General features: G+C 52.7%; 1 protein-coding gene across 1 annotated transcript in view; it reads left to right on the top strand.

Annotated features, from left to right (window-relative positions):
- The first annotated feature begins 3,520 nt into the window (after window positions 1–3,520).
- LHFPL7 (LHFPL tetraspan subfamily member 7) overlaps window positions 3,521–23,182 on the top strand; it is a 57,868-nt gene continuing 38,206 nt past the window's right edge. The window contains exons 1-2 of the mRNA XM_059866063.1: window positions 3,521–3,808; window positions 13,965–14,103. Coding sequence (XP_059722046.1) covers window positions 3,521–3,808; window positions 13,965–14,103 — 427 coding nt within the window. The remainder of the gene's footprint in view (window positions 3,809–13,964; window positions 14,104–23,182) is intronic.

Genomic DNA, 23,182 nt, shown 5'->3' with positions numbered 1-23,182 from the left:
TCACCTGCCAGGGACGTTTGTCACCGTGACACGCCGCTTAGGTTGATATCCGAGGAGATCTCTGCTCTAAAAGCTTTGCAAACACTTTGTAAAGACTGTGATTATAAATTCTTGTTTGTGAGTGTGTGAGGAAACTGAGGCACAGAGCCAGAGGGCAGCTCTGCCATGCCCGTGTCACCCCGATCGATGCAGTGTCACCCTGTGCCGTGTAACTGTCCTGCCCTTGCTGCCCGAGCCGTGCCAAAATGATGTCATTAATAATCACTGCCTCAGTTTCTGCGCCTGCTTTCATCCAAGCATTCCAAAGCTCTTTACAAACACTCAGTAATTAAGACTCATAAATTGTAAATGGCATAAAAGGTACACGGGGATCTTCCAGGGCTGGGATGGAGCCGTCTCCTGGGCGGGATGGTGCCGCTGATCAACACCCTGTAGCAATTGCATTTTCGCTTTTGATATTATTTTTGTTAACTGGTGCTCTTTGATACAGTTGTATATACATGCCCAGAGGCTGGCTGGAGCATAACGAACTATTCTATATGGTTTCTGCATAATGAATGGAATTATTTAATTGGCACATAACCTCAGAGACTGCTAATAGACTAAAACATTCTGAAGATGAGCAAACTGGAAAGAATAGGATGACTCAGGGAACACTAAATTAACATATCCTGCCAAAAATTTTGCATCCAGTCCTCTTGGGTTTCAGGGTATACATGGGGGTTGAACAAGGATGCAATGATTGACACAAGAGTTTGACATGAATTGCCTTCCCTGGACCGAATTTTTCTCTCATTTTTGGGAATTCAGAAGGGCTGAAGCCCCAATCCAGAGCTGCTCACTCAGCCTTGGACCTGGATCTGAATGGGAAGTGTGAGTGACAGCAGGTGCTGGAGCATTTAACAGAACATGACAGTTTAATTATCTGAACAATCAGTTAAATATGACTTCAGGACATGGGCTGGCCAACGTCAGAGAAGCTGAGGGACTCCTCCCTAAATGAAAATATTAAAAAAAAAAAAAAAAAAACTGTCTCAATGCTTGATTGTTTCTTCTCTACAGGTAGAAAAAGAAGTAAACTTTAATACCTGAAAAGATCTGAATGGAATGATCGTGTTTGGACAGATAGAATAAAGCAGAACAAGACTTTGGTAATTAATCACAGGGCACTGCTCTGCTCAATTACAGCACAAAAGCACAAATGTAACACGTTAGAGGCCATTCCCATCTCTCCCATCTTTGGGACAGTCCATTTATTCCCATGATGTTGGGATTCTCTCTCATATATAGAATTCTCACTACTTTGGGAACACAAATACCAAAAATTATATGAGTAAGGACTTTAACAGCTGAGCTCTTACTCTGGAATAAATAATAATGTCCTAAACACATCAGGAGTCAAAGTTTCTGTCTTTGCACAGAAACTCACAGCTCCTTCAATTAGAGACTTGTATTTTACTCTTAATTTTTTTTTTTTTTTTTTTTTTTTAATGGTAAAGCAAGTGTCTGCATGCACCCACAAAATTCCTGGCAGGTTTGGCTGTGGCTGACCTCAGTCCATGAACCTCATGGGAACAGGAGGGTTGGTACCTGTGCTGAGCATTTCAAAGAAGGGAATTCTCCCACGTCCCAGCCTGGTGAAAATTACTGCTTTTATTAAAACACTGCAATTCCTCCCTGTTTCCTTCCACGGGGCACATTCCCAGGGAGGGAGGTTTGTTCAAGCAAGGGGTGAAGAGTCTCTGCCTGACTCCCAGTGGGTGAGTTAAAACTCGAGGTTTGAAGTGTAAAATGGGGTAAAAAGGTACAAGAAAGGTTCACTCCCAGCAGGAAGAGCTGTTTGGTGACCTGCAGGTGTGCTGGACAGAGCTCTGGGAAGCAGCACAAGGCAGCAGAGAGCAGAAAATCTCCCTCTCCAGGTCCTGAGCTCTTCCCAGCCTTGTCGCAGCTGCTCCTGCAGGAACAGGGCCTTTTCTGCAGGGCTGGAGCCACTCTGGAATTGTTCTGAATCAGGGAAGGCAAACGGGCTCGTTGGCACCTCCACCCTGCCCAGATGGCACCGCCAGCGCTGTGTGGGACTCACCTCAGATGACCTTTCTCCAATTCACAGTGCTTTCCCCAAGTTCTTGGCCATTCTATGGCATCAAAAAAAAATGCTTGGAAAATAATAATTTATTTTAATACCATCTTCTGTTTCTCCGTTCTTTTTTCCCGTGTCTTTTGTTTTTCTAAATGCCTCAGGGAGTACAAGAAGCAATGCAGCACATGACAGCAGTCAGGTATTGCTTTGAGCCAGGGATATGGGAGAAAAAACAAGGCTGAGTGTGATTCTGTCCCTTCAGAACTTTCCCGAGGTCCCAGGACGAGCAGCGTCCGCGGCATTTCTAAAAGCAGGACACAGATACACCCCACGGACAGAACCGCAGCAGGAGCGGATTTGCCATCGCTGCCGCAGCACTCCGGGCGCGCACCAGGAGAGGGTGCCAAGCCCCCGGCTTGTGCTGCCGGCATCCGCACGGGCTTCCAGGACTCGGAGCCTTCTCCAAGCGCTGAGCTTTAAACACCGACCAACGCACCCTGGATCGAAAGGAAAACCTCGTTTTTTAACCAAAAGCTGCCCAAATGTCTTTACCTGTTTCAGCGCTATCGGCAGTAAGTGCCCGAAACCCGCTCAAGGACATTAGCGCAGGATAAAGACATTTTTTGCTACATTTTAAAAAGGATCTGGTTCTTTATGCGGCTGATGGACGTGGGACCGTTTGGGGGAACAGCTGAGCTCCTGGAGACCGAGAAAACCCGTAAGATCTGCGAGGCACAAACATTAAACATCAATCCGTGCTGCACAGGCACCGTGAGGTTTAGCAGGAATAAAACCTGATCCATGAAGTTTTTAGAATGACTGTTATAAAAATCCATCTGCACTGGGAGGCGCAGCTTTTACACCTCAAGTAAGCGCAGGCTCCCGGGCAGCCGCTCTGCCTCCAGCCCTTGGAGAAACCTGCGGGGTGAGAGGATAACACAGCCCGAGCCAGCGGATCCCGAGTCCGAGACCTCCCTGCCACGGAGGGTTTAAATCGAAACCTCCCCGCCACGGAGGGTTTCAATCCCCCGCGCGGTGCCGCCGCGGAATTCCCGCACCCGCGTTCCCCACGCGTGTCCCCGTCCGGGAGAGCTGCAGGAGCGGAGCCGCAGCATCGCCGTCTGCGGGCACGGAGGGAGGGTTAAAAATACCGCCGGTAATTAACGGCAGCAACAACCCGACCCTTTCGGGGCCGCGGTGCAGCCTGGCAGCGGGCGGAGAATCGCCGTGAAACCCCCAGAAGCGTGCGCGCAGGTGACCCCGCTCCCCCCGCCCCGGATTCCCCCGCCCGCCGCGGGTGTCGCAACCGCGCCCGTCCTCAGCCGCGCCCCGCGGGGGGGGCGGCGCAGGCAGCGCGCAAGGAACGCGCAGGGAGCGCGCAGGGGCGCGGGCAGCGCTGCCGGCCCCGCGCCCGGCCCCGCCGGCCGCCCCGCGCCGCCGATGCTGTCGGTGCCGGTGCCGGTGGCGGGCGCGGGGGCGGCGCGGGGCGCGGGCTCCCTGCCCCGCCGGCGCACCATGTGCAGCGGCGTCGGCTGCTTCTGGGCGCTGCTCTCCGCCGGCCTCCTGGCCGCCTGCGCCGCCGCCTTCCTCTCGCCGGCCTGGCTGCTGCCGCCCGGCCGCGCCGCCGCCGGCTTCGGCTTGCTCTGGCGCTGCGCCGGGCCGCCCCGCGGCTGCCACGGCTCCGCCGGCCCCGGCGGCTTCGGAGACATCCCCTCCGGTTCCTGGCAGGTGAGCGCCTCCCCGCCGCGGCACCCCCCCACCGCCTCTCCCGGGCTCCCGGGAATCCCCCGGTAGCTCCCCGACATCCCGCCTGCCCTTCCCTGCACTCCCTGGCAGCTCCCGTCACCGCCTCGACATCACCCGTGTCTGCTTCTGGCTCTCCGGCATCCCTCATCACCTCCCCGGCATCTCCGGTCACCTCCCCGGCATCCCCCGCTTGCCTGCTTTCGGCTCCCCGGCGTCACCCCATCAGCTCCTGGCCTCCCCCCAGACCTGCTCCAGGCTCTCCGGTATCTCTCTGTCCTCCTCACGTCCCTAAGGTCCTCCTGTCATCACCTCAGCTTCCCTTGACCTGCTCCAGCATCCCTATCCTGCCCGGATCATCGCAGGCATTCCCTGCATCCCCCTCGAGCATTCTCTGCATCTCCTCGTGCTCTCTCCAGCATCCCTTCCATCCTCTGCATCCCACCCGTCCTGCCTCTGAGCATCTCCTCAGCACCCCTTGGGTGTCCCGTGATCCCTGTGGGATCTCATCCCTCTTCGGGATGCTGGGCTGTTCTCGGGGTGCTGCCTGGAACCCCCGTGCCAGCGTGGTGGCCAGTGCAGCCCCAGCATGCAGGTCCCGGCCGTGGCCCCGGCAGTGCCGCGGGGCTGACCCGGCCAGCCCCATCTGCGGGGTCCGAGATCCCCCCGCCCTGCCCGGGCAGGCTCCTGCTGGGCGTGCGGGAGGGACTCGGGGAAGCTGGAGAGGTTTCTGTGCTTCCCAGCGGGGCGCTGAGCATCACTCCCGGCTGAGTTTGCTGTGCAGGAGGGAGCAGGGAGGTGGCTGAAACTGCTGCTCCTGGGACACGTGGATGCAGAAATCGAGCCTGGATGAGGGGGATCTTGGCTGTCCCCCTGCCCGGCTAGCCGGGGCGATGCCCGTGCCAGGTTCGGGGAAGGAAGGAGGCCCAGACGCCCCATGAGGCCGGGGCTGCTGTGGTGTCCCGGGGTGACAAAGGGCCGCCGGTCACGCTGGGTGTGTGCAGAGAGCGCACAAAGCCCGGCCCCGGCATCCCAGCTTGGCTCTGTCCTTCCTCCCTCCTCTCCCTTCATCCTTACCCCGAGGCTGTGAGTGTGAAATCCCCGGCTCTGCTCGGAACACACGAGCTTGGACTCGCTCCAGGTCACGGTGTGGCAGGGTCCCCAACCCAGGGCAGCATCCCCGGAGCTCGGGGCTGTGCTGGGCACAAAGGGTGGCTGTCAGCAGCTGGATTTCTCAGCCTGCTGTGGAGCTGCGCTGTTATCTCTGCCAGGACACCAGGTCTGCGTGTGATTGCTTAAATCCCATCACGGTCCTTAAAATTGGCATTAGAGACAAATATTGTGAATTGCAAAGAAAAGAACCAGCTGTATAAACTCCTAACTATTTATATAAAAAGGTGCAAAAATGCTCTTGTTTCCATGGGCTGGCCTTTGTTCAGATGTTTTTGCAAATGTGATGCAGATAAACACTTCCAAGTAATAACAAACTTTAAAGATAAGAAGGAAGCTCAGCAGTGACTCATTTGAACAAGCTTCAGCCTCTGAAAACACTGAGATCCAGAATATGATGTAGCACGAAGTCTCTGAATTCCTGAGCTTGGGCTGAGGGAGAGATGAATAATCACAGCACTGAGGGGAGTTTGCAGGGCATGTTGGTGACATGTCCGTGTCACCTTTATTAATACCACCCAAATAATTAATGAACAATCAGTGCAGACTCTTTCAGAGGGGAGTGCTCGCTTACCAGCTTTCTGCCACGAGGAGGGGGAGAATACCTGTTGTGATGGTTATTTGATGGGCTGGAATGTGATAAAATAGTCCTGACAGCTTTGCTGAGGCAGGCGACAGCTTTGGCTTCCTTGCTTGAGCAGCCTCCGAGCCCGCACGCCTCGGTGCTCAGCACGGCTGAGAGCCCTGTCCGAGTTCAAGCAGGAGATTTCTCTCCGTTTTGGAGAGATTGGGAAATCGCGGCTCTTTTTTCTTTGCTTTCAGAGCCGTGACGTTCATTTCCAATCTTTCCAGCGATCTGATGGGCAGCTCTCTCTTTAAATGAAAGCCGAACGTGGACAGGAATCTGAGAGCTCCTGAAAAGAGCCCTGAGCGTTTGCTCCAGTGGAGTTTGCTGCAGGAGGGTGGGAGCTGGGGCTGCCGGGGGCAGAGGGGGCTAGAGCTGATGCGGGGCTCAGGAGCTCTTCTAGAGTGGAGCTGGTGGCACATCTGGGGATGTGAGAGCACACCTGGGGAGGATGCTGAGCACACCTGGAGATGCTGAGCACACCTGGCTGGATGCTGAGCACACCTGGGAGGATGCTGAGCACCCTGGGTGGATGCTGAGCATACCCGGGGATGGTGCTGAGCATACCCGGGGATGGTGCTGAGCACCCTGGGTGGATGCTGAGCACCTTGGGTGGATGCTGAGCACACCTGGGTGGATGCTGAGCACACCTGGAGATGCTGAGCACCCTGGGTGGATGCTGAGCACACCCGGGGATGGTGCTGAGCACCCTGGGTGGATGCTGAGCACACCTGGAGATGCTGAGCACCCTGGGTGGATGCTGAGCACACCCGGGGATGGTGCTGAGCACCCTGGGTGGATGCCCACCCGCAGCAGGGATGCCCATCCCTGGGGAGCACGGTTCTTTTTGTCTCCTGCAGGCTCGCTGCCGTTCCAGTGTTTCCCCACTCCGTTGTGCCGATTTGTTGAAGGGTGGGGGAGCGTTCAGTCCTGCAAATGATCGTTAATGCCAGTTGTGTGTGCACTTGGGGGATTATGTTAATCGTGCTACAAATGATGCTTTGAATCATGTCTGGAGGTTAATTAACATGCCTTTCTTCTCTTAAGAGGGCCTTCATGTCTGCTCAGAGTTGCTGGCTTTTTTCTGCTTCCTTTCATAATTACTTTGCAGCTCTCTAACATCATGGGTACCTTTAATTTAACCCTGTCAGTGCTGCTGGGGCTTTGCACTGAGCTCAGCAGGATGATGGTTATTTGATGGGGTAGAATATAACAGAATATCCCTGATGGCTGCAGATATTGTGGACAGGCTGAGACCTTGCAGGAGCTGATGGAAACTGGAGAGGATTTGGCTGGAGCCAGAGAGGAGAAAGGACGGTGATGGTGATATTGCCCAGCCAATTTGTGAGTGAGGCCCTTAGGATCTGTTGTGGGATGACTTGGAGCTGTGAGGGCTGCAGAGGGACATCCCAAGGTGTGCAGATTACCCTGGGGAGAAGGGATTGCTCTTGGGGGAGCCAAATAAAAAAAAAAAAACAGGTGAACTTTTGAGCTTTGAGTGGTTTCATTGCCTCTCATGACTTTTGTTTTTCCTGGTGCCAGATCACTGTGTACGTGCAAAATAGTGCTTCATCCTCAGCTAATTTATTTTCTCTTTCAGTGGGAGCATTTGGCTCATGAGTTCCTGTCTCAGCGCTGCACTTCGGAAGATACTGCTGCCACATTTCAGATTTCTATTTTTATTTTTCCAGATAGTCTCCAATTATTTTCAGGCTTTGCCAAGCATGTAATCTAAAATAACAAAGAAGCTGATCAGCCCATAATATTCAGGTTAAAGCCACATAGGCCATTTGCCTATGGAGCCAGTGATGCCATGCTGGAGCAGAGCCCAAAATAAACTGCTCAGGACAGAGGGGAGGCTTTGCCCAACCCCAGCAGTTCCTTGAGTGGGTCTTTCCTGGGCTTTAAAACAGGACTTGAAAAGATTCAGCAAAGCTTAGTGAAAATGTACAATAAACCTGCTTACCCTTTGCATTAAATCTTCCCTGCTGGTTTCTCACTGCATCAGTTCAGCCCTGGGTCCCTGATGTCATCTGGGGTTTGCCCACTGGGGCCAGGTTTGCAGATCAGCAGCCCTGATCCCATGAAAAAGCATGTGGGGTCCTCATGGAGATAGGAAGAAATCTGTCACTCTGTGGAAAATCTGTCCCTCCTCTTCTAGCACAGGCTCTGGAATTAGGGAGAGATGCAGTGTCACCCAGGCAGGGACTTGGGTGTGTGCTGCCTCTCAGGCAGAGTCTGCTCTGCCTCCAGAGTCCTGTATCAGGCCAGCACATTAATTTGGGGTTATCAGGAAATCAACTTTTAGCTCCTCATCCTAAGAACTTCCCAAGAGAGCAGACTCTGTCTGCCAGTCCATTTGATTTTTAATTGCACTTACACAACCTTGGCCAGAGTTGTGAGCCCTGAGTGTAAGGAATTCTTGACATCACCACCTTCATGCACATTACCCCAGAGCAGATTTATCTGCTTTCATCAGCCACCCAGACTTTTCTGACCTACATTAACAGGACTGGTGGTGGGGAAACCTGTAATTCCTGGGCTGTGGTCCCACATTTCAGTGCCCAAGTCACAAACCACCACTGGGACTCACTGGCCTCTCTCAGCTAAGCTGGGCTGAAAGGGGAACTGAGGCAGCACCAACTTAAGGGTGGGCCCTGGGAGGGCAAATTGATTGAAAATGCAGCCAGGCTGCTCTCAGGATTACCTCTGTCCCTGCTCTCAGAGGGAGGGGGAAGCTGCTTGGCCACTCCTGACAGGGATGGTCAGGTCACACGGGTCACCTGCCCTCACAGCCCCTCCTCAAAGGCAAATCCCGAACCTGCACCTCGGGGAGGGCACAGCAGAGCCATTCTGATATTGCATTTCCCCTCCGCAGGACCCAGAGCAGAGTCTGGCTCAGGCCGGCAGGAACATTCTGACCGTGGGACATTCCCTGCGTGCTCCTGAGGCTGCGAATCCCGCTCTGCCCGGGCTCCTCCTCCGGCTTTGCGAGGAGAAGCCAGCTGGGCGAGCGGGGTGACCCGCGGGGCATTCGCTGGCCACGGCGCTGAGCCCGGCTCGGCTGCCAGCGCCAGGAAAGGGCTTATCCCAGGGATGGATAATGACAGAGTGAGGGGAAGGAGGGCTGATCGGGTACCCAGCACCGTGCACTGCTTGCTGCCTAATTAAAATTTCATTAAGTTGGTTCGAATCCCTTGATGGAGGTCACAGGCACACCATTGATGTGCTAATGTCTTACTTTTCCCCTTTTTTTCTGTCTTTCACTACTATCCATCATCCTCTTAGATAAAGCAGTGCCATTAGGAACTGCTTTCCAGCATCCCCAGATGCAATGGCAGCGAAAGAGAGACAGCCATAATTCATCAGATGTATTATCTGTCCCTTATTTTCTCTCTAATTAAAAAAATGCCTTTCCCCCCCCTTGGACCAGTTTGGGCATTAACCCCTCTGGTGTTCTGTTGAATATGCTGGTGAGCTGGGAATTGGAAAAGTTGCCTGGAAGGCCAGGACTGGCTGAGCTTTGTTTCAGTAGAGGTGGTGCTGAATTTACTGCAAAAGCAGCTAAATCTGGGCTGGGGAGAGATACCTCCGTGCATCTTGTGCTGTGGGCTCCAAAACCCACCAAATCCTGCAGTTGAAGGGGAAGAAATGAGGGCTGGAGCCTCCTGTGCATCCCTGTGGCTCAGCCCAAGCTCGGGGGTTGGGACATCGGCCACTTCCCTGGTGGCATCACACCTGGGGCTCTGCACCCCTGCCCGCTCGGGGATCGGGTACCAGCGGGCACCTCCCAGCCCCTGGGCACGGGTGGCATTTTCGGCGAGCAGCGTGGAGAGGGAAGATCAAACCGGCAGGAGAAAGCGCTCAGATGGCGCCCAAAGGAAGGGAATTGCCGGGGAGGAGAAGCCGAGGATGTGTGGGATCCTCCTCCTGGCCGTCGCTTCAATGCCGCCCAGATGGCGAATGTTTGTTTCTGTGCCTCGTGTGGGGGAAACAGGAGCGAGCTGCGAGGCTCCCCCGCCCACCCCGGCCCGCAGCGCCTCCCGGGCGGGTCTCTGCTCTTCCCCAGCTCCCGGAGCCCCCGCCCGGCAAGGAGGCAGAGGAGGCACCTGCCCGCACCTGCATCCCCTGGGTGCTGCCAGCATTCCCAAATCCCAAAGCTCAGCTCCCCACTCAGCACCTCCATCCTGATTTGGTTTCTAACAAGGTTAAAATCTCGGTGTCCATTTGGTTTCTACCTCTGCAGGTGTAGCACTGCTCAGTTTAACCCCAAAAGATTCCCATAAGGAATATTTGATCACACTGAGCTCTGATAGGAAAGGGTTGCATTTAAAAATTAAAATGGTTGGATTAATTTTGCCACCTCTTCTCTGTTTACAGTTTTTCTCTAGCTCATCTGGGGTTTCTTAGATATTTTCTCTCAACAGATACCCTCCAAAAAGCAAGACACACTGTGACCTTCACTTCCTTTTCCTCACTGAGCTGTGCCTTTATTTTCCAGCTATTTAGGGCATTTATTTTCTGCCCCCACTTCCAAGGATGCTGAAGCATCTGAGCAGGGCTGGAACACCCCAGCAGTCTGTAACCTGGCCCTCAGCCTGCTGCCCTGGGTACCACAGGCCCCACCCAGGATGGCAGCTGTTGGGGGTGGTCAAGTGCCAATTAATAAATTGCATTAATAAACTAATGTGCATCATGACCCAGTTCACAGTGATGGCAGGAGCTTTGCCTGGTTGGTTTATTTCTGCTGTACCAAATAGCAGGTACTGTTTGTCAGCACTAAAAACTGGACTGGAGAGTTTATTTTCCCTTTCCCTCTTCCTGCTTTAAGCTGCCTTTCAAAGATGAGTTAATTTTTAAAAAGTTTTCATTAGGGAAATTAAGGAATTCTTCCCAGGACGGCCATTATGTGACACTTTAATTTTGATTTTTCTGGTGAATGAAACAACATCTTCAGCAGATTTATTGCTAAGTGAATGGCCCAGCCATGGCATGTGTCAGACCTGTAAAACACTAAAAATCAGGCAGGGGATTGTTGTTAATCAGAATTTATTACGCCACATAAAGGAATATTTACAGTCCCACCAGGGGACGATTAATTTGTTTGGGGATAAACAATTAATCTCCCTGGGAGTGGGAGCAGAAAATCTGACACGGTTTTATGTCTTTACCCAGCATGGCAGAGGCAGGATTGCTCACAGCCTCCCTGGGGGCATCTCCCTGGCACTGCCAGGGGTCAGCAATGCCCAGGCCTGGGCAGCCCTGGCCTCCCTGGCAGGGTTTACACTGGGAGCTGTGCTCTTTACAGGGATAAATGGGTTTTTTCCTGCCCTGTCTGAGCTGGGCTCTCACAGGCAGCCTCCTGCATCCCTGCTGTTCCTCCCCACCCTGCCTATTTTTGGCTTTCAGCCCTTGCATCTGTTTCCTGAATCCTCTCCTTTCTGCTCAAGATGCAACAGGCACAAACAGGGAGGAGAGAGGGAGGTGCTGCACAGTGGGAAGGAGAGAATTTCAACTGCTATACCTTTGCTCCATGGACTTCTTCAAACTTAAACCTTATTATTTTTCTTTGAAAGCAGCTTTTTGATCTTTGCAGGAGCAAGTCCAGTACAGGGCAGGAGCACTTGAGAAATTCCCAGCTGAGGCCATAGAAAGGTTATGACAAGAGCAAAATTTCTCTTTTCCAAGAGCACATGCAGTGTTTTGGCAGGTAATGTCAGCAGAATGTGGGAGCCAGGCAAAGAGCAGTGCTGTGCCTTTTTCTACTGTCACCTGGTTTTGGGGCAGCTGTGCCCCTGCCACCCCTTCTGCCCCCAGGAGCTGCATGGCAGCTGTTGAGTGACTCAGCATTCCTGGCCCACATGACAGAACCCAAACCTCACCATTTCCCTTTCCCTGAATCTTCTCCCATTTATTCACAACGAGACCTTTGTTCCCTTTGCCAAGGCCTGGCTGGATTTGGTGGGGTTTGTGCACATCAGGATGCTGCCAGCCCTGAGACCCCTCAGTCTTGTTGCCAAACCCTGAGGGCAGCTCCCAAACCAGACCAGCTCTTCTGCCAGTTTAACTCACCTGCACCCAGCCTGTTGGTGCCTTTTTCTGTCACTTTGTCCTGAAAAAGACCTTCACACTTCTCCCCAGGGATTAACAGTCGGAGCAGCTCATCAGTTGTTTCCAGCAGGAACTGTGAGTTTTTAGGGGATTTGAGCCACCACAATTAAGGAGAACCTAGATCATTAAAAATAATATGCTTCACACAAGAGAAGAAGCAGCCTGCTTTACAAGACCCCTCTCTGCTGAAAAATTCATTGCTCTAAATAATTAATGGTCCTTGCAAAGGAGGATGGTTTTGCTGGGCAGAAGGTGAAATGCAGACGCCAGGCAGAGTAATCCTTTTTTTTTTTTGTTATGAATCCAGATTTCCTGGCCATGCTGCTGCCCTGGGAGCAGTGGGGGGAGCAGGGCTGTGGCTGCTTTCCCCACGGGGTCCCAGGCTGGGGGAGTGTCTGTGCAATGGGGACATCCACCCCATCCCATCCCATCCCATCCCATCCCATCCCATCCCATCCCATCCCATCCCATCCCATCCCATCCCATCCCATCCCATCCCATCCCATCCCATCCCATCCCATCCCATCCCATCCCATCCCATCCCATCCCAAACCCCATGGGTCCCTCCTGGTGTAGGGACAGGGCAGGGGTCCCTGCTGGGGGCGTCCCAACCTTGTATCTTAAGCCCTGAAGCAGCTCTTATCTGTCCAGGTCTCAGTGCCTTGGAAGGCTCTGGAGAGGAGCAGATTTCCCTGCTGGAGCAGCCTCTCCATTTCCCTGGGTAGCTTTTGCACTGCTGTTCCTTTTGCATTGCCTGTCAGGAATTCATTTATTGCTGGGACAGCATTTGCATTGCTCAGTGCATAAATAGGCTATAAATAAGATGCTGATTTCTAATCACTGCACAGCCCCAGGAGAGGCACTCACACCAGGGTGTCAGGTGGTGCCTGGCCTGTCCCTGTCCAGCACCAGTGTGTCCCTCCTTGGAGCAGTGGCAGCTGCTGGGACACAGCTGGCAGTGGCTGTGTCAGCCAGCACCAGCCAGCCCAGCTTAGCAGTCAGTAACAGGGGCAGATGTAGGGCAGTGCCAGAGCTGTGGGACAGCACCACTCATGGGAGGGGGTTCTGAGCTGTTGGGAACCCCCATGGGCATCCCAGGGTAAATCCAATTCCTCTGCCCCTGCTCAGCCTGCCTGTGGTTCCTGCAGAATAATTTACATTATTATGATAATAATGATATTATTGCAAACAGTAGCAGACTGTTTGTGACCTCTTTGGGGAGGGGAGGTAATTGGAAAGTGTTTTGGGGTTGTTTCTGTAATAACCATGGCTTCCCAAAAGCTCAGGCAGGGGGGGAAGATCAAAAAGGCAAACAGTGCATTGCTAACCAGAATGTCTCACCAGGACAAGAGGGCTGGGCAAGGGTGGCAGTGGGACCCGACCTCCTCAGAGCAGCTCCCACACAGATTACAAAAGCCAGGCTTTTCAGGGAGATGGGAGTGAGACCTGCCTTGGAGCTGTGCTGCTCTAGGAGCTGAGGCAGGTGTCACTGCAGGGTGACTCACTAGAGCCAGCAGCATTCCCTGGAATGTGCTGGAAGGGACAGGAGCTGCAGCATTCCCTGGAATGTGCTGGGAGTGACAGGAGCTGACGTGGCTGCTGCAGGGCTGGGCCTGAGGTATCCTCACGCTGTTTGAGTGCTGTCACCAGCTGGGTGTGGGAGAAGGAAGGTCCCCTCTCTGCCCCTGGCCATGCCCCTGGCTGGGCTGGCACGTGTCCCTGCTGGAACAGGCCACCTTGTGCCAGTGCCATCCGCTGTCACCTGCAATGGGGACAGAAACAGCAGCAGTGCAGTGATTGAACACCTGTACCCAAGGGCGAGCTGTTTTGCCATGAATTAATGTTTTTTTTTTTAGGTGGGAGCAGCCTGCCATGTCAGCAGAGCTGCAGTGGGAGCAGCAGGGGGATCCCCAAAATGACTGCTCATTGCCAGGCCTGCTGGGGCAGGGCTGCCACATGGGATCCAGTGCTCAGGAGAGGCACTGACACTTTACACACATCTAATGGCACTGTCTTAGGACAACTGTCACTGCAGCCCCAGTGCCAGTGAGCCCTGGGAGCAGGGCACGGCTGAACCTCGGGCTCAGCACACAGCGGTGAACTGAAGTGACAAAAGGTGAAAGGGCAAAGGTGGGAGATCTGCCCATGACAGGGCTGCACTCCCCACTCCCAGAGGGGATTTCTGGGGGATGTGGTGTGGGGTGACCTCTCTGACAGCCCCCTGTGTCCTTGCAGACCAGTGCAGTGCTGTGTGCGGGCGGCTGTGCCCTGCTGGCCCTCAGCTCCCTGCTGGCCATCGTCGCTGTGCTGCTGCCCGGCGGAGCCTGCGAGCGCCGACTCTGCACCCTGGCTGGCTACATGCAGACAGCAGCAGGCAAGTGATGGGGCTTTGCTCTTTGGGGTGGAAAGGTGGGGTGTCCTGTGTGCCATCTTCAAGCTCAGCAGCGGGAGGAGCTTGCAAACCCTAAGCAAGGGTGGGAGAAAAGCAAGTGGCCCTTCAGTTCAGTGATGGCCTCCTGCATTCAGCACAAAAGGTATTGGACATCACCTCCAAGCACACAGGGGTCTGTGGCAGAGCCCAGGCTGCAGGCCCCTCTCACTGCCCCCAGCTCAGGGGGCTCTGGTGAGTGGTGGAGACCAGGCAGGGTGCTGCTGCACCTCCTGGGGTCCAGCAGATGCTCCCTGTGAAGTGTCCAGCTCCATCTTTGTGGTTAAGCCTCTGGAGGGATCTCCCTCTCTGAGCTTTACACCTGACACAGGGGTTGCCCAGCCTGTCCTGTATCTCCCCAGGCAGCCCTGGTGATGTTGCATCCACTTAAAATTCCATTGCAATCATCTGTGCTTCTGCCTCGGGGGAGTGCAGAGGGAGAGGGCGGGAAGCTGGGGAGGGACAAACCCTGCTGGAGACTTGTCACCCCTGCAGGGAGCCACGTCCCTGAGTGTTGGACCAAACCTCCCCAGCTGGCCATGAGCCACGACAAGAGATTAATGCCCCTTCGTGTCTGTGCCCAAGAATAAACTCCTTTGCTTGGAGAAATTCTCAGGGCCAGCCAGGCTTTGTTCTCTGCCTGGAAGCATTCAAGCTGCTTTGGGGGGAAATCCTGTTACATGCTCTCCTCTGCAGGGCTCATCCTGTGGGATCTGATTTGGGACAGATGGAGCAGGACAGATTTCAGCCACGGCTGCTCCAGCTCAGCGAGGCTGTGGGGCCACACACAGCTGCTTGTGCTGTCCCCTTCTCCCAGTCTGGAGATTCCCATCTCTGCTGGCTGGTGGCCAGTGAGTCCCCTGGGTGTGGGACAGAGGCTGGAGGAGCCCCATGGCAGATCTCAACTCCAGGGATGGGTCCCTTGCAGGTGGTCTCTCCTGCAGGGGATAACTGGGGTGGCAAAGGGTAACCCCCCATTACCTTTGCCTGGGGGGTGGCACATCCCTGCTGTGTCTGGAGCAGATACAAAGCAAAGGATTAGGAAGAATCCCTGGAAAGGAAACTGACTGTGGCAGATAAATACAAATGAGGAGCTGCCAGGGGTTCTGGTAATATTGAACAGGCTGTAAATAAACTGTAAGCTCTAAGCGTTATTGACAAATGAAAATTTACTGGGGACGTTTGAGCAAGCTAATGGGTTGCTTTAAACCCTGGCATTGCCTGCTAAGCATTTTGTCTTGTGCTTTTTAATTTTGTGCACTGTGGATTAATTCCTATTCAGAGCCAGGCAGCCCTGAGTCAACAGAATTAAATGGTTTAATGTATTTGGATTCAGAAATGCTGCCCCTCCATAATTTCTTTCCTTGTTCCCCCCTCCCTCCCTAGGAGGAAGCTTTTCAATAGAAATCAGCTGCAGCGAGGTGACAGGGAGAGAAACTCCTCCCCAAAAATCACATTATCTCAGAAAAACCAGGGATTTTAGGATAGATGAAATTATAGGGGAGGGAAGGAAAGCAGAGCAAGCCTGGAGGTTTGGTAGAGAAGCTTTCTGATGGGGGGTGGGGGGCAGCTCTGCCAGGGGGACCCCTTGGGATGCTGGCAGAGCAGTGGGAGTTTGTTTCCCTCAAATCCCAGGTTTCCAGGTCCCAAAGTCACCTTTCCTCTGTCTGTCCAGACTTTCTCACTGAAATCCAAATTTTGCTCTCCTTTACCCATTTCACAAAGCCAACTTGAGGTATTCTTTTAGAGCACCAAAGGTATGAATAAATCAGCTCAATTCTATAAAACATTGAATCAAGAATCCAATGTCCTGATAAAGAGCCAGGTGCATTCAGCCAGGAGCATGGAACATGCCAGAAGTGCAGGAGCAGAGGTACCAGCAGAGCCAGAATCAGCCCTCACAGGCTCTGCACTGTCTCAGAAGGATGCCCTGAGCTGCACTCAAATAAATCCAGGTGCAGAGGCCAAGGATTGATCCCTGAACCAAACAGGAACCAATCCTGAGAGCAGCCCCACAGAAAGGGCAGCCAGGCTCAAGCTACAGCTCTAACACTTTCCTGCTGTACATTTGGAGAGCCAAGTTGTGCCTTTTGCAGCCCCAGAAGGGAGGAAGATAAAAACCTCAGGCAGACAGAGCAGAGCTCTAATTGCAGATGCAGACAGGCCACCAGGGTTCAGAGCTGGGCTAATTGCCACCATGCTTTGAAAACAGGAGTCCTGATGCCTGGCATCCAGTCCTTAGGAAAAAACCCAACATATCCACACAAAAGACAAGAGGATGATCCCTAATGAAAGAGTTAATGAGCAACAGGGAGAGGAGGAAGGATAAAGGAACATTTGCTCAGCTCTCACACCCTACAAAGACAAAGCTGCCTCTGAGAGATTAGAGATGAGGCTCACTCCCTGCTCATGGTGTCAGCTCACTAAAATGAAATTTCTGGGGGATCCTTCCTCCCAAACCTGCATGGCAGCCCCTCCAAAGAGGCTGAGGGAGCCAAGCTGGCCCATTTATGTGTGGGGTGCCCCAATCCTCAGCTACAAGCCATTGCTGTTGCTGGAGAGGAGTCCTGGGGCTGACTCCAGGGACAGGGAGGGCAAATGGGGGCACAGCTGAAACCCTGCCAGTTGTCCTTCAGCAAAAGCCTCTTTGCTGGGGTTTTAAAAACAGGAGTTAATTCCAGGAAGAAATGCCACGGGAATGGCCTTGCCAGGGCAGTGAGGCTGATGAAAACTGAGACTGCCACTCAGTAAACCCCATCAAACAGGAAATCTGGGCAGATTTCTGCTTTGGGGGCTCATGGTACTGAGGGAAGGATGATGGGTGACTATAGGAACGAGTCCTCACAGGCAGGATGAGCAGCCTCCTTCATCCCTAAAAGCCTCAATAAAGCCAGGACTGTGTTGTTGCTTTTGGGAAGCTTTTCCCTGTGTGCTTTTCAGGCAAAGGGCTCTTGCTGTGCTGGCAAGGGGTGGCTGATCCAACCTGCCAGTGGCCCCATAGCTGCTGATCTGTCCCCTGGTCTCTGGGGCTGCCAGGAGGAGGCTGCAGAGCCTGGGACTTCACCGAGGGCACAGAGCACAAAAAGCCTTCAGGGAGAGCTTTGCTTTCACCCCACACTGCTCTCTGTCCAATCCTACCACCATCAACTCACTACTCAAGACAAACCCAGTGCTGAGGGAAATGATCCTGACCTGCCTGTGCCTTTCTAAGGCTCTTCTGGTTTTAAAGAGCAATTTCCCAGCATCACCACGACAGAATCAGAACAGTCACAAGGCTCCAGCAAGACAGGCAGAAACCCCCTGTTATGCAATTTAGCCACACTGTAATCCCAGGTTTCATGGTAGTCCCAAGAGCTTTTTCCTGGAAAATTTGATTGCATTCTGCAGCCAAGATGCCTCTTACTGGCAGCAGAATGGTGGCATTACAGAGATGGCCTCAGCTTTTGGTCAGTAAAGCAGCAGAGCAAAACACAGGAGACCTTTGTCTGTTCTTTAGACACTGATCATCCAGTAAGAACACAGAAAGAGGGAGAATTGTTCACTTTCAGATCAGTGTGAACCTTCTAAATGTATCAATTCCCAAGGACTGAAAACCAACCTAGATTAAAATGCTTTGTGCCATTCCCAAGGGAGAGCAGCAGGAGGGGTGGGAGGTTTGGGGCAGCCTGGGGCCAGCAGGGCCACAGCAGTCCCTGGCCAGGACACTGTCCCACTGTCACAAATGTTATTTAGGAAGGCAGCACAAGATCCTTCCCCCTCACTGCACCTCCCATCCTCCCTGCATCCCAGCCCACCTCTGGGATCGATGGTGCCCTGTTTGTCCCAGGCAGTGCAGACTCTGCATGGCAAACAGCACCATCATCTGCATCAATATTGATCCCTCAGGCTCCCATCCATCAGCCTGGTGACATATAGGTAATGTGTAATTAGTAACTTAGATAAAAACAGCACCAGGAGGGAGCTGCCAGGCCAGTGTGTCCATGGAGCAGCAAACAGAGGGCTCGTGGCTGCCTGGTCATTGCTGACCTGCCTCTGAGTCACTGAAACTCTTCCTTTGCCTGAGGTTTTGGGTCCCTCCCATCCTGCCCCTCTCCCAGAAATCCCCATTGGGATAATGGCATGAGGAAGGCACTCTGCCAAGCATCCCTGCCCAATGCACTTGTGGGGATGCTGGAGAGCAGCACCAAGGATGGTGCAGAGGCCACCAGGCAGTGGGGACACGCTCTGCTGCTGGGTTCAGTGTCCCAGCACCACTCTGAGGGGACAGAAGTGGAGCAGGCACCTGCCCAAGCAGGGGGAATTTGGGGTTGGGAGCCGACAGGAAGGGCCACGGCGCGGAGGAGGCTCGGAGCGCTCCCAGCCCCGCAGGCGGGCGGGGCAGAGCCAGCCGCGCTCCTGTCGGCGCTTGTGGCTGCGGCAGCCCCGGAGCCCCATCCTGTTGACCGAGGGTTGTTTGTCAGAAACATCCTTGGGATTCGGAAGAGGAACTTGGCAGTGGAGGCAGGGGGGAAGCAGCGCCCTGTTGTCCAGGCATTGATTTGATTTAAAATCACCCAAAGCTTCCCCCATCCCTCTTTAAAAATAGCAGCTTGGCTTTTATCACAGAGCCCACGCCGTCCCTCTTCTTGTGGCAGAAAAACATGCTCAGTCCTGATGCACTGACACTGCTGGATGTGCTCAATCATCAGAGCAGCATTAAGGAAATGTTGCCCTAAAGCTGTTTCCCCACTTGGGAAAGGTTCCTCAGATCTGCAAGAGAAGCTCCCAAAATAAGCAAAGTCCAGTCTTCCTGCAAGGTGCTTGGGCACAAAAGCAAAACACAGCAGCATAAAACCTGAGCCTAGAGATGTGTCCTGCTCCTGAATTGCAAGGGCAGCTTGTCTGTCTTTCTCTGGAAAGAGCAATGCTCCCATCACAGCTGGGAGCAGCTGCATGATCCTCCTCAGTGCTCAGGTCCTCAGTGCCATCCTCATCCTCTCTCCTCCACATTTCACATCCTGTCCTTGCCACAGAGACAGCTCTCACACTATTGGAAGCCCTGATTCTGCAAGGCTTTTTCCCCCCTGCTTCCTTTAATTACATTAGCAAAGTCAAAAAACTGCCTTTGGCACGTTATTATTCAGTCAGTGAACTCTCACTAATTCCTGACACAACCAATAAATATCTGAGGTAGGAGTTCACTGCCAGGGAGCTGGAGAGGGGCTCGGTCACAGCCCACCCCACTGCTCACTTCAGAGCCAGTGTTGCTCCTGCCTGACTTTCCTGTGCTCTCATTTTGTTCACTTGCACTGATGCAACTCTTCTGTTACGTTTTTTGTTATTTCCTCCAGAATTCAGCTCAGTAAGAGCCACAACCAATCCTGAGCCTTGTGCTGGTTTGTCCTGGAGCAAGGACTGCCCTGAACCCTGTGCAGATGCTGGGCACCAGCACCAAGCCCAGGTGCTGTTATTCCATCAGTCTCTGTGTGCTTAAGAATTTGATGAACTCCTGTGTTAGAAACAACAATTGACTATTTTTCCATTTCCCTCCCAGCTGGGAGGTGCTGTCTGGGAGGATGTTGCAGAGGGAAAATGAACTTGTCAGATCTGCAGATTGACAGGCATGAAAGTGGAACCACAAACATCAACTTCAGCCTTTCAGGAAATTTTTACTTCTGCTGAAACAGTAATTTCTCTGTGCTCACTCCAGTGCATACATTCAAGTGACAGATCATCTTGGTTAGAGAACAATTTCATTATTTTACTTTCAAAACCCAAAATCTTCATTGGAGAGTCAGGCTATGAAACATGGCAGTGACAGGGGAGGGGCTGGCAGCTCTGCTCACAGCCAGGCTCCCTGCCACAGGTTAAGTGCAGATCAGCCTTCCCAAGGCTCCAGCTTGTCTCACACAAGGTGCAGAGCTGCTGAAGGAGAAGGGGCCAGACCCTGGCTGTGCTATGGAGCAGCTGAGCCCTGCTCCACCCCAGTGACAGATGACAGAGCTTCATTTCCATCTGACATTTGGACAGATTTCTTTCCTCTGCTCGCTTCTCAAAGAGTGCTGTGATTCTCTCCAGGTGGGCTGTGCAGTTTGGCAAAAGCTGCTGACTTGGTGCCTTTGCCCTCCCTTCAGGCCAGGTCCCAGCAGCACTGTGCCTGGGCTAATGCCAGGAACACAGCATTTCTCAGCAGCCTCATTTAGAGAATAAACCAGCCATGTCCTTTCATTGGCTTCTTGGAGAGGGGCAATACATTTCCAGTGGCATCAGTGACAGAAGCAATATTCTTTCATTGCTATCATCAGAAAAGAGCAGCTTTTACTGCAAGAAAGGACTATTTCACTTGTACCAAACATATTTTTTATTTCCTTAAACCTGGGGAAATCCTTGTCATATTAGTACATGTCTGAATTGCTTCTCTTTCAACAGTTCTCCCAGGGATTTGAGCTTAGACCAGTTATTGCACTTGGATGCAGTAACAGTCCATAAAAAAGTATATTCTGTAAATAATAACAGTGTTTTGTGATAAATGGAAACTACAAATAACAAGTGCCACTGGGATTCCAACACTGCTGCCCCTGAGGAAATACAAGCCCCAAGGAGCCCAGCACTGTGCCAGAGCCACGTGTTTCAGATGGGAAAATCCATATTTCACTTGATTCCCTCTGCCTGTGACTCTTCCCTTCAGTTCACAGGCAGTTTCTTCTACAAGGCAGGACATTTACCTGGATTCTAACATTTTCAAGGCATCAGGGTGGGACTACTGGGTGTTTCCAGAAGGCTCCTCAAGCCTCATCTTTCCAAGCAGGCTCCTTCTTGAATTTTTGGTGAAGGTTGGCTTTGATAATGGCTCATCTTTAGTGAAGTTTAATTGATTTTGTTGGTTGTTGCAGCAGAGACCAACAGCAGGAGAGGGTCCCCCTTCCCATGCAAGTTCAGGTTGTGTAATAAACCAGATCCTGCAAAGCTTGAGAGCATTTATCATTTCACAGCTGTCATTAGTGGCTGCCCAGCCTGCTTGTTGCATGCCCACAGTGCTGAGCAGGATTACATCCTCTTATCTCCTTGCTGTGCAATTATGTGTTCAGCTGAGGTTTCTTTTCACCAGCAATTTGACTTCTCCCATTTCCCCTCCTTGCTTAGCTCATGTTTGTTGGAGACAACCCTGCAACCCTCTCCAGGGCCACCTGAATGTCCTGCCTTGCTGTGGAGAGGGAGCTCATAGCTGAATTTCATGCATCCTGAAGCAATTGTGTAGGCACCACATCATCTTTATTGACTCATCCATCTGCACTGAGTGCAGGGTGTAATGCTGAGGAAAAAACCTCCCTGTCCCCTCTGATGCTGGCAGGGAGCTCAGGACTGTCAGGAGCATTCTGCACTTCAGTCTGCTCAGGGATGCATTTCAGGAGTTTTGGTCAGCCCCAGTGCCCAGCCCTGGCTCTGGCAATGCTGAAGTTTTTGGCCTGCTGGTTGGATGCTGGATGTAATTTAAAAGGCATCTGAAAGTGGGGACAAGGACCTGTCAGGACACAGAGCAGGGCAGTGTATAGAGAAGCCATCCCCTGTCTGCCAACACCAACATGCTGCCCCAAAACCTAAAGGTTGACATCAAATTTAAGGTGAAGCAGTGAGTCCCCCAGTGCCTCCAAAAACCTTGTTTTGCTGGGATTAGATGAAACTCATGCTATTTGTAGATCCACCTTGGAGGCCATCACAGGCTCTGGCTGGCCCAGCCTTGGTGAACACAGTGATAAATCTGGGTGGCAGCTGCTGGCTGTCTTTGTGTCACAGATTGCCCAGGCAGTTAGAAACTCTGCATCTGTGCACCACAGTCTGGCTTTAGGAGCAGGGGTGCAAAGAGAGAATTTCCCTGAGAAAGGAGCAATGAAGATCTGACAAATGGCTCTTTCCACCTCCTACAGTCCTGCTGACTGTGGCACAGACCTTTTGGTGGCACTTGCAATCCCACTTTGCTTGCTCTCATTTGGTTTCAGTGTCCTGGGTAACTGGGAGGTGCTGCTGGCTGAGCTGGGGAGCCAGCCCTGGGAACAGCCACAGGAGCAGTGGCTCTGGGCCAGATGCACTTCCTTTTTGCACAGCCTGACAATGCAGGGAGTCTGGCAGAGGTCTCTGTCCTCCTGTGGGCACGTAGCACAGCTCCCAGGCGAGCTCTGCTTCGGAAATGTTTTGCTCTGCCTTCCTGTCTGAGCCTGTGCTGAGCTGGATTCCTTTGCTGGTAAGGAACAGATCTGTTCAGAGGAGAAATTTACCCTGCACTGAGTGTAAACACAGATGGAAACATGGTGGAGACCTTTCCAAAGTCAAGGGAATAAATCTGTTTAAAAGGCTGAACACCTGGGGCAGTGAAAGAGCAGGTGGAGCAAGAACCCCAGAAAGGACAGTGGGGCTAAGGCAGAGGGCACAAACTGCACAATTAAGTGGAGAAATCACCCCAAAGAGCATAACAGAAAGGAGAAGAGACTACTTTATGGATCTTTTTTAAGACTCCTGAGTTTTTTGAGCCCTGTGAGTTGCATCCCAGGCACTTTGGATGGAGCAAGCAGGTAGGCTTTTCCCCTGGACTAACCTCATCTGCCTTCTCTAGAGCAGCATGTGAGGGATGCAGCCCCACATCCTCCAGCTGCTGGGAGGGATAAGCAGGATTTTCCTCCCTGGTTAGGCAGCTATTGCAAGGACAGGAAGCCTGGAAGGACAGGGCATGTTCACACCAGTGGGAATCAGCTTCATGATGGTTTGGTCAGCTCTGCTGCTCCAAACCAGTACATTTTCTTTGTTCTACAGTAACAGCACTCCTGAACAAAGGCTTGGTCCTGCAGAGCTTTATTCACTTGCCTAACCAAAAAGCTACAAACATGGATAAGCCTTGGATGGCTGAGAAAATGTGAAATTGGGTTCTCCTCCCAGCCGTAACCTTGGCAGAAGCACAGCTCTGGCTGCTAAAGCCCATAAAATGCACAGCCCCTGTTACTCCTGATAGGGGTATAAAATTATAATTACTTGAGAAGTGACTTACGATTCAGTG

Source organism: Haemorhous mexicanus, chromosome 22 (assembly GCF_027477595.1).
Source record: "Haemorhous mexicanus isolate bHaeMex1 chromosome 22, bHaeMex1.pri, whole genome shotgun sequence".
In the NCBI taxonomy this organism is placed as follows: domain Eukaryota; kingdom Metazoa; phylum Chordata; class Aves; order Passeriformes; family Fringillidae; genus Haemorhous; species Haemorhous mexicanus.
This window is presented reverse-complemented; position numbering and strand designations above follow the sequence as displayed.